This window comes from Macaca nemestrina, chromosome 7 (genome assembly GCF_043159975.1).
Source record: "Macaca nemestrina isolate mMacNem1 chromosome 7, mMacNem.hap1, whole genome shotgun sequence".
Classification (NCBI taxonomy): Eukaryota; Metazoa; Chordata; class Mammalia; order Primates; family Cercopithecidae; genus Macaca; species Macaca nemestrina.
Window position 1 is genome coordinate 55,164,242 of NC_092131.1, and position 16,057 is coordinate 55,180,298.

The 16,057-nt window shown below is 40.6% G+C and overlaps 1 protein-coding gene, 1 long non-coding RNA gene and 1 pseudogene across 8 annotated transcripts in view; 1 reads left to right on the plus strand and 2 right to left on the minus strand.

Annotated features, from left to right (window-relative positions):
• The window catches only part of LOC105481933 (FERM domain containing kindlin 2), a 97,682-nt gene that overhangs the window by 45,817 nt on the left and 35,808 nt on the right, over nucleotides 1-16,057 (plus strand). For all 7 annotated transcript variants that reach the window (XM_071100170.1, XM_071100171.1, XM_071100173.1 and 4 more), the window contains one exon: nucleotides 13,296-13,430. In XM_071100170.1, the coding sequence (XP_070956271.1) occupies nucleotides 13,296-13,430 (135 nt within the window). The remainder of the gene's footprint in view (nucleotides 1-13,295; nucleotides 13,431-16,057) is intronic.
• Nucleotides 1-16,057, minus strand: part of LOC112426669 (uncharacterized) — a 148,165-nt gene that overhangs the window by 25,107 nt on the left and 107,001 nt on the right. The window contains exon 4 of the long non-coding RNA XR_003018057.2: nucleotides 8,311-8,431. This is a non-coding gene — a long non-coding RNA (uncharacterized lncRNA). The remainder of the gene's footprint in view (nucleotides 1-8,310; nucleotides 8,432-16,057) is intronic.
• On the minus strand, nucleotides 2,264-2,941 carry LOC105481811 (large ribosomal subunit protein uL6 pseudogene; annotated as a pseudogene).

Below are 16,057 nucleotides of genomic sequence, written 5' to 3' on the forward strand. Positions count from 1 at the left end.
CTTGAGCCACCGCGCCCGGCCGAAAGATTTTTTTAAATTATTTTTTAATCAAAGCAATAAATGCAGAATTAAAGTAAAAAAGGCTTGTACCATGAAACTACTTTCCTGTCTGATTTCTCCCCAGTGCCTGGTTGCATTCCCTACCACTTTCTACTATTTTACTGTTTCTGGCTTTTATTTTCATAATTCTAAATATGTGCTTATACTGTTACTTCTTATCAATTTTAGATATCTGTTGATGTTTTTCTACTCAATCCCTTTTTTTTTTTTTTTTTTTTTTTTTTTTTGGAGATTAAGTCTCGCTCTGTCCCCCAGGCTGGAGTGCAGTAGCGCAATCTTGGCTCACTGAAACTTCCACCTTCCTGGTTCAAGCAATTCTCCTGCCTCAACCTCCTGAGTAGCTGGGATTACAAGCGCACTCCACTACACCCAGCTAATTTTGTATTTTTAGTAGAGGCGAGGTTTCACCATGTTGGTCAGGCTGGTCTTGAACACCTGATCTCAAGTGATCCACCTGCCCTGGCCTCCCAAAGTGCTGGGGATTGCAGGCATGAGCCACCTCACCTGGCTTCAACCCTTTCTTCTTTATTATAACTGTTATAATTTTTGGCTGAATCACTGTCATTGTTGACATTAACAAAGCAGACATTTTTACTTTCCGAGCCAAAATGTGTATTTTTACCTTTCCTATCTCGTATGCCTTTTTTTTTCCCTCCTTTTAGAGATGGGGTCTCACCATATTTCCCAGGCTGGTTTCTTTTCTTTTCTTTTCTTTTCTTTTTTTTTTTTTTTTAGGAAGAGTCCTGCTCTGTCACCTAGGCTAGAGTGCAGTGGTGCAGTCTCGGCTCACTGCAACCTCCACCTCCTGGGTTCAAGAGATTCTTATTCCTCAACCTGCCGAGTAGCTGGGATTACAGGCACATGCCACCACGCCTGGCTAATTTTTGTTTTTTTGTTTTTTTTTTTCTGAGACAGAGTCTTTATCTGTCACCCAGGCTGGAGTGTGATGGCGCGATCTTGGCTCACTGCAACCTCCACCTCCCAGGTTCAAGCAATTCTCCTGTCTCAGCCTCTTTAGTAGCTGGGATTATAGGTGCGTGCCACCATGCCCAGCTAATGTTTTTATTTTTAGTGGATGTGGGGTTTCACCACGTTGGCCAGGCTAGTCTTGAACCCTGACCTTAGGTGATCTGCCCACCTTGGCCTCCCAAAGTGCTGAGATTACAGGCATGAGCCACTGTGCCCAGCTTAGTTTTTGTATTTTTAGTAGAGATGGGGTTTCACTATGTTGGCCAGGCTGGTCTCAAACTCCTGACTGCAGGTGATCCACCCACCTCGGCCTCCCAAAGTGCTGGGATTTCAGGCGCCAGGCTGGTTTCTAACTCCTGGGGTCTCAAGCAGTTTTCCCATCTTTGCTTCCCAAAGTGTCCTATGTCTTTTTACTATTTGCTGCTTTTGCAACATGTATCGGTTGCTGATTTGTTTACTTTCTGTTATTCTCCTTAATTTTCAACATGATCAAATACATTTTCAGATTATAGTCAATTTCCCCACTTTTCTTTTTTTCTTCCTAGACATCCTCTTGCACTCTGGGGTGGATATTTTCTTGGCCAAGGTGGAAAGTCACAGCCCTAGGACTTACCTTCAGCATTATCTTCTCTTCTCTCTTGTATTTTATCTTTTGGGTTTTCCTCAGTGTTAATTTGCTCTCTTATGTTGGTGGAATTCTCCATCAGGATAGTAAGAAAAAGGTGAATGGGATGTAAATTTTTGAGATACTGTGTTTGTCTTTATTCTGCCCTTTAATAGAATTGTTGGATCAAAAATTATTTTTCCCTCAGAATTTGGAAGTCATTGTTAAATTATCTTTTGGCTTCCAATGTTGCTATTAATAGTCCTGATAGTTTTCTTTTTTTCTTTTTCTTTTTTTTCCTTAAGAGACAGGGTCTTGCTCTGTTGCCCAGGCTGGACTGCAGTGGCACAATCACAGCTCACTCTAATCTCTAACTCCTGGGCTCAAGCAATCTTCCTGCTTCAGCTTCTCAAGTAGCTGGGACTACAGGCGTGTACCACCATGCCTGCCTAATCTTTTAATTTTTTGTAAAGACGGGGTATCACTGTGTTGCCTAGACTTGTCTTGAGCTCCTGACCTCAAGCAGCCCTCCCACCTTCATCTCCCAAAGTGCTGAGATTACAGGCATGACCACCATGCCTGGCCTCCTAATAATGTTCTTGAGTTTGTTTGTTTGTTTTGTTTTTTATTTTTTCCAAATCAACAGGTCTTTTATTGCATCATTTAAATATCACAAGTAGGTCTTAGGAGTCATCTGATATCTTCTTTCTGTAGCTGGATACTCTTAGATCTTATTCATCAGCCTACTGAACAGTTCCTTTTTCAGAGACATAGATACCATCCAAAAATTTCCTGATATCCTTGTTTTTAACTGTTGTGACTTGCTGAATCAAAGCCGCTGAATTTGAAACAAGCTTAATGTCATTTCCTTCAAAGATTAATTCATCTTTCTGGGCTTGAGATACCGAACAAGCAATACCTGGTCTCATCCAAATCCTGCGGATGTATTTTTCACCCAGGAAATTTCGGATTTCAACAAGAGACCCATTCTCCTGGATGACGTTGATGGGGAAGTGAGCATACACAGACCTCATCTTGTAACGGAAGCCCAGTGTAACACCCTTGATCATGTTTTGTACATGACTACAAATAGTCCGAACGGTAGCCAGTTCCTTTCTGTTACCCCACCATTTGTCAACTCGAAGCCTCTTTTTTTTCTTTCCAAGAAGACTTGAGTTCTACATTGATGTGATTGAAGTCCCTCCCCAGGGTTCCTCTGGGGCCCTTCACAATAACTGTGCGTCCCTTCAGAGTAATGTCAACATTTTCTGTAATGTCGACAGTCTGATTGCTGAGAATGGTCTTCATTCTTGCAGTAGACACATCAAAAAAAGCTTGAGTTTTATTTTTAATCTTTTTTGTAGACTGCCTTTTCTCACTGGAAACTTTTGGGATCTGTTCTTTTCCCTGCCATTTTGAAATTTTGTAACAACGTGCCCTGCCTGATTAGGGTTTTATTTTCATTCATTGTGCTGGAGACTTCTGACTAGGGGATATTGCTTGTATTTATGGGGAGTTGTTTCATAATATTATTTCCTTGATAATTTCCTCCTCTTTGTTTTCTCTGTTCTCTCTGTTACTGTTAGTCAGACATTGTTCTTGGATGGATCCACTTGCTTGACCTTTTTTTTTTTTTTTTTGGTGATTATCACATTTTAATTTTCAGTGTTTTGGGTTTTGGGTTTTTGTTTTTTTTGTTTTTTGTTGTTGTTGTTGTTGTTGTTGTTGTTGTTTGAGACAGAGTCTTACTCTGCCACCCAGGCTAGAGTACAGTGGTGTGACCTCAGCTCACTGCAACCTCCATCTCCCGGGTTCAAGTGATTCTCCTGCCTCAGCCTGCCAAGTAGCTGGGATTACAGGCACTCACAACCATGCCTGGCTAGTTTTTGTATTTTTAATAGAGACAGGGTTTCACCATGTTGCCTAGGCTGGTCTTGAACTCCTGACTTTGGGTAATCCACCTGCCTCAGCCTCCTAAAGTGCTGGGATTACAAGCATGAGCCACTGCGCCTGGCCAGTTTTCAGTGTTTTGTATTTCTATCTGGATGTTTGTTACACAGGTATTCTTAAATATATTTAAGATTTGTGGACTTTATATAAGTTGTACTTCAACAGAATAGTGAAAATAAATGGAAAGGACCCTTCCCCCTCCATTGTTAATATCTAAAGTCTCTTTCTTAATCTCTTCTTTTTTTTGAGACAGAGTTTTGCTGTCGTTGCCCAGGCTGGAGTGCAGTGGTGCGATCTGGGTTCACTGCAACCTCCGCCTCCTGGGTTCAAGCAATTCTCCTGCCTCAGCCTCCCGAATAACTGGGACTACAGGTGCACTCCACCACGCTCAGCTAATTTTCTGTATTTTTAGTAGAGACAGGGTTTCACCAGGTTGGCCAGGCTGGTCTTGAACTCCTGACCTCAGGTGATCCACCCACCTCGGCCTCCCAAAGTGCTGGGATTACAGGTGTGAACACCACCTCTCATTGTTTTTTATATTATCCTGTTTATCTCTTGTAGATGTCATTGTCTTTTTCTCAGCCTCTTCATTAAGCATGTTGTGTTTTGTTCTCTGTAGTCTGCGTCGTGTCTGTTTCTCATAAGTTATTTTTCTTTTTGTTTGGTCTCTTGTCTTTCCTGTTGGAAGGTTTGTTAGTGTTGCATTGCTGCCATAACAAATTACCATAAGTTTAGCAGCCCGAAACAGCACGAATTTGTCTCACAGTCGCTGTAGGTTAAAGGTGTATGTATACACAGTGGCTCACTCATGTCCTCTGTAGACTCTTGAGTGGCTGAAGTTAAGGTGTCAGCAAGGCTGCATTCCTTCCTGGAGGCTCTGATAATTAATTTTGCGTGGTAGAATTTGGTTCTGTGTGATTGTAAGACTGAGGTTCCCTCTGGCTTGTCTGCCAGGGGTCATTCTCAACTCCTAAAGGCTCTCCACATTGCTTGTGGCCCCCTTCCTCTATCTTCAAAGCCAGTAACAGCAAGTCAAGGTCTTCTCTGGGAATTTATCTGACCACTCCTGTCTCATCTCTCTTCTGCCTGCCTCTTCTGTTCCTGAGGCCTCATGTCATTAACATTGGGTTCACCCAGATAACCCAGGATAATCTCCCTAAAATGAGTTGATAAGTAATCTTAATTCATTTGCAAAAACTCCTCAGAGCAGTACCTAGATTGGTGCTTGTGTAACCATGGGTAGGGATCTTACACCTGTAGTATTCTCGGCCGGGCGCGGTGGCTCAAGCCTGTAATCCCAGCACTTTGGGAGGCCGAGACGGGCGGATCACGAGGTCAGGAGATCGAGACCATCCTGGCTAACACCGTGAAACCCCGTCTCTACTAAAAATACAAAAAACTAGCCGGGCGAGGTGGCGGGCGCCTGTAGTCCCAGCTACTCCGGAGGCTGAGGCAGGAGAATGGCCTAAACCCGGGAGGCGGAGCTTGCAGTGAGCTGAGATCCGGCCACTGCACTCCAGCCCGGGCTACAGAGCAAGACTCCATCTCAAAAAAAAAAAAAAATAACCTTTAGTATTCTGCCCACCACAGAAGCCTTTCTCAAGTGTCTAGTAATCATTGGCAGTCTGTTCATATGTTTAATGCTGGGGCACTTTTTTTTCAGACGGAGTCTCGCTCTGTCGCCCAGGCTGGAGTGCAGTGGCGCAATCTCGGCTCACTGCAAGCTCCGCCTCCCAGGTTCATTCCGTTCTCCTGCCTCAGCCTCCTGAGTAGCTGGGACTACAGGCGCCTGGCACCACACACCCAGCTAATTTTTTTTTTTTTTTTTTTTTTTTTTTTGTATCTTTAGTAGAAACGGGGTTTCACCATGTTAGCCAGGATTGTCTCCATCTCCTGACCTCATGATCTGCCCACCTCAGCCTCCCAAAGGGCTGAGATTACAGGCAGGAGCCACGCCCGCCTGGGGCATTATCATTGCCTTATAGGAAGCTCTATATTGTATGGATTTTAGCTCATCATCCCTCTGTAAGGTATTTAGACAAATTGAGCAAGCTTTTTCAAACATCAGTATCTAAAAGATCTTTTCCCTAGGGCTGTTCAGGTTCTGCTTGTAAAGGATCCTAAAGGGTGTGTGTCTGTGGAGTAGGTTACCTGAGTTTAATTCAGTAATGGAACAGGAAAGGGACGTTGGGGCGGACTAAATTTTTTCAGGTAGTCTGTCTGTTTTCTGTGCCTCGGTTTGAAGATTAGAACAGTGAATCAGGGTGTTTCCCATTGGTACCTCCTTCTACAAACACCTTGGTTTTATATTTATCCAGTTTACAAAGTTACTCTTCCATCTGACTTCTGCCTCCCAAAACTTTTCTGAGATTTATTATCCAATATTTTCTTCCATTTTGGGGGCCCTTATAGGTTTATGTTTTCTTTATTGTTTACGTGTTTTTAAAAAGGAGTGAAAATAAATGCACATATTCAATATGCTTTTTTAACCAGAAAGCTTTATCTTCCCTGAGAACCCTTCTTTATCTCAGTTTCTCAATTCCTCACCCTCATGCTTTTTTATATGTATAGTATTTATATAGCCTGTATAGATTAGACTAGATTTGTCTTCTGTTTGGTAATATGCTAATTATAGTAAACATTAAATTTCATTGCTGTGGCTGGGTGTAGTGGCTCAGGCCTGCATTCCCAGTATTTTGGGAGGCTGAGGCCAGAAGATTGCCTGAGCCCAGGAAGTCGAGGCTGCAGTGAGCTGTGATCACACTAACACTACTTCATTCCAGCCTGCGTGACAGTGAGCCCCTGTCAATTCATTTCTGTATATTCTGTTATAGAGGTTCTAGAGCACTGCTTTGTGTAGTGCCTCATAAATGCTAGCTTATCCTTATTGAAATGTAAAATTGAGCATAAATTAGTATAGTATTTTGGTATGGCCATTTTAAAGTTTTCATGTCTCACAGTCCTCTGGGTATGTTTTATTTTGATATAAATTCTGTTTAATTATTTATTCTCTTCTCCAGCCCCACTCTTACGCATCTAGAAATCTTATACAGATTTCTAAATCTATTCATTACTTCTTGAGACAAGGCATACAGTAAATCAGTAAGTCCTAAATTCTCATGTCAATGAAATAATCAGTATCTTAATGTGGAGAGTTAGGTTTACTTCGTTATTGTTGTAATGAAATGAAAACCACTTATTCACACTTCATATGCAGCCAATGGCTACCCACTTCCAATATGGAACTACCTACCATTAGAAAAATAAGAAGTCATTCTTCCTACCCTTCATTCTCTCCCTTCCCTAAGCTAGTGATTATCAAGAAGCTTGAGGCTGGGTGCAGTGGCTCACACCTGTAATCCCAGCACTTTGGGAGGCCGAGGCTGGCTGATCATTAGGTCAGGAGATCGAGACCATCCTGGCTAATACTGTGAAACCCCGTCTCTACTAAAAATACAAAAACTTAGCTGGGTGTGGTGGCAGGCACCCGCAATCCCAGCTACTCAGAAGGCTGAGGCAGGGGAATTGCTTGAACCCGGGAGGCGGAGGTTGCAGTGAGCTGAGATCGCGCCACTGCACTCTCCAGCCTGGGCGACAGAGCAAGACTCCGTCTCAAAAAAAAAAAAGAAAAAGAGCTGGAATCAGAATTGCCTACAGAACTTCTATAAAACAAGCTGCTGGAGCCCTGAGCTACTGCAAAAATCTGGGGATATGGCCCCAGCATGTATTTTTAATATTGTTATTATTGATTTTACAAGCAATTCTCATGGGCCCATCTAGTTAAGAACTGCTTTATCTACTTAAGACTGATGAAAAAGCTACTTAATAATCTTTTACTAATGTAAATATGCATATTATTATACATTTAATACTACCTGGTTGTGAGCCAGACAGAAAATGACCTAGGAACAAAAATACATTTGAATCATGGAGTACGGTGACTCTCAAACCTCGGGGATATGCCGGAAACATTTGGGAGAACTTTTCTAAATGTAATGCTTGCTTTACTGTCTCCCACTAAATAGTGCCTGTGGTGACTTTGATAGAAGCATATCATATCTAAGGCATGAGATTTGTTATATAAGGATTTGTTATTTATACTTCAATACTTTTTAGATATTTCATCACATACTAGTACTTCATTTACTTTGGAGAAATGAATGGGTGGAGAGATAGATTACCCCACCACCACCCTACCTCCACTTAATGTTGAAGCAGTATAGACAACTGCTTATTCAGAGGCTTGGAATTTTCTAATGCCTTTATTTTATCCCCATATGACCCCACTGGCATTTAAAGCTGAGGAATCATTGTGAATTAAAAGTAGAATTCATAAACCATTAGATCTCTTCATGTGTTAAATCTTATTCCTTTAAAAATAACTCTAGGAAATCATGATGCAGCTGTATTAGATAAATCTTAGGTTCAAAAGATACACTTGAAATCACTTCTGAGTTTCTGAACCTACCTAATTATAGCAATCATTGCTAATCCATGAAACCCCAAGAATTACATTTGAGGATAAGCGGGTTAACTTTATAACCTAAATATACAAGAACGAAGAAAATATTTGATTTTTAATTGTGTAACTTTAGCTGAAAAATGCTGTAGTATGTTTTAAAAAAAAAAAATCAGATATGCCTAGATGCTTTCAAGAAAGTGGCAGAATTTAAGGAGCAAGTATTTACTTGTTAACATGATTTCTGCTCTTTACTAGATATACTTACCCGAAATTTATTAATAATTGAAGAGCAGTTATAGTCACCTACTCTGTGGTCACATACTCATTCAGGATAGTTCTTCTGTTAATTCCATTTTCAGGTTTCAGAAAACCCATCAGAAAATAGCCTGTAAAATACAGAACAAAATGAAAACCTAGTTATTTATGCCCCAGAGTGTTCCTTTCTTTCTTTCTTTCTTATTTTTTGAGATGGAGTTTCACTCTCGTTGCCCAGGCTGGAGTGCAATGGCATGATCTCAACTCACTGCAACCTCCGCCTCTTGGGTTCAAGTGATTCCCCTGCCTCAGCCTCCCGAGTAGCTGGGATTACAGGCATGCGCTACCATACCCAGCTAATTTTGTATTTTTAGTAGATACGAGGTTTCACTGTGTTGACCAGGCTGGTTTCAAATTCTTGACCTTAGGTGCTCTACCCGTCTCAGCCTCCCAAAGTGCTGGGTTTACAGGCGTGAGCTGTCGTGCCTGACCGAGTGTTTCTAACAGAAAACCAGACCAAAACCCATATACTTATTAAAATAATTTATTTGGGCTTGTTATTTAAACATGGACAAAAAAAAGAAGAAAGTTTTTTACGTGCAAATTAACTTTGATTTGAAGAAATCTTACAGAAAAATGAGAAAAGAAAATATATATAAATTATTAAAAACACATGAAAAGATGTACGTTACTACTAATCAAATACATAAAACAACATATATCCATCTTCCATCTTTGCCTTAAAATTATATTATAACCTTTAATCCAGTAATTCTACTCCAGTGAATTCTGAAATAAAATATGGACAAAGATGGACATAGATGTTTGTAGAATTATTAAATATTATTTATAATGGGCTCAATATTAGAAGAATGATTAAATTATGATTTATTTACATAGAATATTACGCAGTTGTTAAAATGATCATTTACTAGTCATATTTCATCTTTTATAAGCACATTTTTTTTTTGCCCTGTCTTATGGTACTGAAAGAACACATTTTAAATGATTCAGTTATTTACATTTTTTTGCCGGGGGGGCGGGGGTAACTTCCAAGTTTCTACCATGGTGTGTGTGTGTGTGTGTGTGTGTGTGTGTGTGTGTGTGTGTGTGTGTTATTTGTTTTGGAGATAGTCTTGCTCTGTCATCCAGGCTGGAGAGCAGTGGCCCAGTCACGGGTCACTGCAGCCTGGACACCCAGGCTCAGGCAGTCTTCCCACCTCAGCCTCCCGAGTAGCTGGGACTCTAGGTGTGCACCACTATGCCTGGTTAATTTTAAAAAAACATTTTTTTTTTTGTAGAGAAAAGGTCTTCCTATGTTGCCCAGGCTGGTCTTGAACTCCTGAGCTCAAGCAGTTCTCCCACTTTGGCCTCCCAAAGTGCTGGGATTACAGGCGTGAGACACCTTGCCCGGCCTCTCTTGTTAGCCGTTTTATAATTAGAGGAAAAACATTAAGACACAAATACTTACAAAGCATTTGTTATGTATCATTTAATTTATACAGCTACCTCCTGAGGCACTATTCTCGTTTGAGATGAGGAAACTCAGACCAGGCTGAGTAGCTTGCCCAGAGTCACACAGCTAATAAATAGTGGAACTAGGATTTGAATCTAGGTAGTTTGTCTGTGTGCTTCCACCTTAAATTGTGCCTCATCAACTCTGTGGCAGCATGGTAGGATCCTAGTTTCAGGTCCCCTACAAACAAAAAGCTTTCTGAATTTATAAGACTGGGTTGAATCTAGTGGATGTCATGGGCTCCTAAAGCTGTAAACTGCCACATGTAAAATTTTGATCCAGTAACTAGCAGTCTACAGCTTTACAAGTTTTGTAGTGATATGAATTGTGTTGTCTGTTTTCTTCATACTCTGGCATATAGTGTAGTGCTGCAGACATTGTGATACTCAGTCATGGGCTGCATAGCAACATTTTGGCCAACGATGAACCACATATCCAATGATAGCTCCTTAAGATTATAATGGAGTTGAAAATTTTCTGTCTCCTTGTGATGATGTAGCTTTTGTAACATCGTAGTGCAATTACTTTATTTTTAAAATAAATTTTAAAAATAAATGCAGCGACCGGGCACGGTGCCTCACGCCTGTAATTCCAGCACTTTGGGAGGCCGAGGCGGGCGGATCACGAGGTCAGGAGATCGAGACCATCCTGACTAATAACAGTGAAACCCCACCTCTGCTAAAAATACAAAAAATTAGCCGGGCATGGTGGCGGGTGCCTGTAGTCCCAGCTACTGGGGAGGCTGAGGCCGGAGAATGGTGTGAACCCAGGAGGCGGAACTTGCAGTGAGCCCAGATCGCACCACTGCACTCCAGCCTGGGCCACAGGGCAAGACTCCATCTTAAAAAAAAAAAAAAAAAAAAAAGGTGCAGTGGCTCACATCTATAATAGATCCCATTACTTTGGGAGGCCAAGGAGTTTGGAGACCAAACTCATGGAGCCTTGGCATCATGACAAGACCCCATCTCTACAAAAAATAAAATGAAATTGCCTAAGGACACATTTCTCAGAACACATCCCCATCCTTAAGTGACGCATGACTGTAGACCTATTGCTTCTCCTTTCTGCAGCTTTTCTTTTTTACTGTTAATTTTTGGGTTCTTCATCATTTCACACTGTTTTTTAATTAACTTTGTTGTGGTATAATAGATACAATAAACTGTATCTGTTTGAAGTGTAAAATTTGAGTTGTGACAGATACTTATACCTTTGAAACCACCACAATCAACATTCAGAATATTTCTGTCACCTGTCAAACTTCAGCTCCCAGCAAATTGATCTGCTCTCTGTCACTACGGATTTGTTGGCATTTTCTGGAATTTTATGAATGGAATCACATATACTCTTTTCTAATTTGTCTTCCACTTAATATAATAAATTTGAGAGTCATTCATTTTATTGCATGTGTCAATAGTTTGTTTCTTTTTACTGATTGATGAGTTGTGTTCCATTGTCTAAGTAGTATACCATTGGTTTGCAAATATCACATTTTTGTTTATCCATCTGGGTTATTTTCAGTTTTGGCTTTATGAATCAAGTTATTACAAATGTGCTTTTCATCTTCTTGAGTAAATAATTAGGGGTAGAATGTCTTGAGTTGTGTGGTACATGTATGTTTATACAAAATTGCTGAGCTGTTTTCAAAAAATTGTCTCATTTAATAGTCCCACCAGCCGCTTACGAGAGTTCAAGTTCCTCTTCACATCCTCACTGACACTGGGTAGTATGTCTTTTTAATGCTGGCCTCTCTGATGTGTGGATACCGCTATCTCACTGTGGTTTTAATTTGTATTTCCCTGATGGCTGATAATGTCAAGTATCTTTTCATGTGCTGCTTGGTCATATTTCTTTGATGAAGTGATTGTCCAGATCCTTAGTTCATTTGTCTTCTTGAGTTGTTTGGGCTCTCTATATATTCAGAATACAAGTCTTTTGTAAGATATATGCGCTGCAAATATGTTGTCCCATTATATGCTTGTCTTTTTGTTTTCTCAACAGTGTCTTTTAAAGAGTAGGTAGGTTGGTTTTTTTGGTTTTTAAATAAAGGGCAATTTTTTTGTGGTTCCTTTTTTGTGTGTGTCCTATCTAAGAAATCTTTGTCGTCTTATGCTTCTAGTTTCATTATTTTGGCTGTTGTGTTTAGATCAGTGGTCATTTAGAATTAATTTTCGCATATTGTTATAAGGGTTAATGGTCTTTAAAAATATACATATGAATCATTGTTCAGCACTTTGTTGAAAAGGTTTTTCCTTCGCCTTGAATTGCCTTGGTATCTTTGTCAAAAAATTCTGATCACCCATATGTAGGCCTGTTTTGGGGGCCCACTTCTGTTTCATTCATCTGTACGTCTTATCATAAAGCCAGTAAGTGCAGTATCTTGATTGATACAGCTTTATGATGTCTTAAAATCAGTTAGTGCAAGTCGTCCAATTTTGTTCTTTTTAAGAATGTCTTTGACTATTCTAGGATTGTTCTCATTTTCATATAAATTTTACAATCTGTCAATTTCTACAGAAAAGCAAATTGGAATTTTGACTGGCATCTCATTAAATCTTTAGCTTAATTTGAGGAGAATTGACTTCTTAACAAAATTGAGTCTTGCAATTTGTGAACATGGTGTGCAATATGTAATATTATATGCGTGTGTGTGTGTTTACTTGGGTCATTTTAAATTTCTTTTGTTATTTTCATTTAACCATTTTGCTTGTTATCAGACTCCTCAAATGAAAATAGATCAGAAACTTGCAGCCATTTCATACAGGGCAGAATATTTGAATCAATTAAAATTTGGGATTTGGGGCCGGGCACGTTGGCTCATACCTGTAATCCCAGCACTTGAGAGGCCGAGGCAGGTGGATCACCTGAGGTCAGGAGTTCGAGACCAGCCTGATCAACACGGAGAATCCCCATCTCTACTAAAAATACAAAATTAGCCAGGCATGGTGGCACATGCCTGTAATTCCAGCTACTCGGGAGGCTGAGGCAGGAGAATCACTTGAACCTGGGAGGCAGAGGTTGCCGTGAGCCGAGATCACTCCATTGCACTCCAGCCTGTGCAATGAGAGTGAAACTCATCTCAAAAAAAAATATTGGGTTTTGGTAATGATTTAAAAGTATCATGACATTTACTTCATTTATCATGTGTACGTTATGAGTGAAGGACATATAAATCTCAATTTTTCTTCCAGTTTTAGATTAAAAATGAGTATATAAATAAGGGCTTCTAATATTTTCTTTCTGTACCCTAGTAGATTGTTATCTCCACTTTGAGGTCATTACATTTATTATATAGTTAGGAATTAAGAATGCTTTGGGTAGTTTACGTGTCATAATCAGTATTTTGCATGACATCAATGTCTGACACAACTCAGACATACAGAAGGAAGTTACAAATTCTTATCTTGAAACAGTAGATTTGCTAAGTGTAAAGTGTTTAAATTTTCCTTTGTTCTAGTAAAACAATCTATTTTTTTTAACAGATATCAGACACCCCGAAGAACTTTCTCTCTTAAAGAAACCCAGAGATCCAACAAAGAAAAAAAAGAAGAAGCTAGATGACCAGTCTGAAGATGAGGCACTTGAATTAGAGGGGCCTCTTATCACTCCTGGATCAGGTAAGACTTTTACCAAGCAATGGGCTCAAAGTAAGAACTGTGGACTGTGTACCTTTGTCTTTCTGGTGGTAGGTAAATGGATCATGTAGGTCAGGAAGAGTGGTCAAGTTAAAAAAAACAAAAACTTCAATTAGCCAGGCATGGTGGCGCGTGCCTGTAGTCCCAGCTACTTCGGAGGCTAAGGCAGAAGAATTGCTTGAACCTGGGAGTCAGAGTTGCAGTGAGCCAAGATCATGCCACCGCACTCCAGCCTGGGCGACAGAGCGAGACTCCATCTCAAAAAAAACCAAAAACTCTCCTTCAGCATTTTTCTCTGTCCTGAAATCGCTATCCAGTGTCGGTTTCTCTCATGTGCAAATCGTCATGTCCAGTGTTAATAGTTGAATCAATAAAGAGCAAGCCCACTTCTCTTGTTCAGAGAGTCAAAAAGGAATAGTATCAGAATTGGACTCAGGCAGAAATTGGAAACTTTTTAGTATTTAGAGCATGAAAACCACCACTATTTAATTAATGCATTATTCCTTAAAACCTTACTGAAGGTCGGGCGTGGTGATTCACGCCTGTAATCCCAGCACTTTGGGAAGCCGAGGCAGGCGGAGCACGAGGTCAGAGAGCGAGACCATCCTGGCTAACACGGTGAAACCCCGTCTCTGCTAAAAATACCAAAAAAAAATTAGCCGAATGTGGTAGCACGCACCTGTAGTCCCATCTACTCGGGAGGGTGATGCAGGAGAATCACCTAAACCTGAGAGGTGGGGGTTGCAGTGAGCTTGAGATCATGCCACCGCACTCCAGCCTGAGCAGGAAGAGCAAAACTCCCATCTCAAAAAAAAAAAAAAAAAGCAGGCCAGGCACTGTGGCTCACACCTGTAATCCCAGCACTTTGGGAGGCCAGGGCGGGCAGATCACCTGAGGTCAGGTATTTGAGACCAGCCTGGCCAATGTGGTGAAGCCCCATCTTGAGTAAAAATACAGAAATTAGCCAGGCATGATGGTGGACACCTGTAATCTCAGCTACTTGGGAGGCTGAGGCAGGAGAATTGCTTGAACCCAGGAGGCGGAAGTTAAAGTGAGCCAACCTGGGTGACAACTCCATCTCAAAAAAAAAAACACACACACACACACAACAGCCTTCTCTCTGCTTTGCATATTCTGGTTTTCTGGCCTTCCTACCTTTTTTCCTTAAAGGTTTTGCTCCTTTGAGGAGCTTTCTTAGATTGCCTTTCATTACTTTTCCAATCTGAATTAGGAATCCTTCTGTCATAAGTCAGCAGACTTTTCTGGGTTTGGTATTGTTATCCTGTGTTCTTCCCTGCTAATGTGAGCTCACTGCATGAAGGGGCTGTCTCACCTTTTTGTCACCAGAATCTAACTCAGTATATGGCATTCAGCAGGCATGCTGGTAATATCTGTTGGGAAACTAGGTGGCTAATTAATTAGGTTATATTGTTCTTTAATTGTGGGCATATACCTGGACTGAACATTGTAGTTTCCCATGTTTCCATCAGCCACAATTTATAAATCCATTACTTAGGATGGGTCCCTTTAGCAAATATCTAAATTAATCTTACTAATTTAGTTCATTCTGGTTTTTTAAATTCTGAGATGATGATGATGATACTAGTAATGAAAGCAACACTTACAGAGCACTTACTGTGCAATGCCCACTTTACCTATGGAAACCCATCTAATTTTCACTACAGCTCTTTGCAGTAGATTCTGTTAATACCCACATTTTGAGGATAAGGATAAGAAATTATGGCACAGTAAAAAGTCTTCTAAGGTCACAAATCTTGTAACTTTTCTGTATTTATGTACTGATTGCATTTTGAAAGATACAAAGAAATAAGACAATCCTTACTCTTAAGTAGTTTATAGGTTAGTGGAAAAACAGTTACTATACTTAAGGAGGTAATATGTAAATATTAAATGACTTTTATAGAAGATAATGTTTTCGAAATTCAGAAAACAGTTCCAAACAAAGTTTGTGAATTCAGCTTTTAAGTTCCAGTGGTCAGGTTTTTGATGGGAAAAGGCAGTCCAAGCAGAAAGAATGATCCTAAGAAAGAACATCCTTGCAAAAACGCAAGATGTGAATAAATGAGTTGAGCCAGTTTATGGGGGAGAGACCTCCCAGCTCCTTCAGGATAACATTGGAACATATTTAACAGCAGACGATGGAATTCAGGCTAGGGCATTGTAGAACCATTGGTTTCTGAATGTTTTACAAAATTATCAAATCATAATTGTAGAAAGAGTATCAAATTTACTTCCAGTCAGTAATTTGTACAGGAGGGAATGTGGGGAAGGGTTGCTGATACTGGTGGAAGCCTGTGGGTTGAGGAAGAGGTAAAAGAGAATAAAAGGGGCCGGTCGCAGTGGCTTACGCCTGTAATCCCAGCACTTTTGGAAGGCTGAGGTGGGTGGATCACTTGAGTTCAGGAGTTCAAGACCAGCCTGGCCAACATGGTAAAACCCCATCTCTACTAAATATACAAAATTAGCCAGGCATGGTGGCGGGTACCTATAATCCCAGCTACTCTGGAGGCTGAGGCAGGAGAATCGCTTGAACCCGGGAGGCAGAGGTTGCAGTGAGCCGAGATTGCGCCACTGCACTCCAGCCTGGG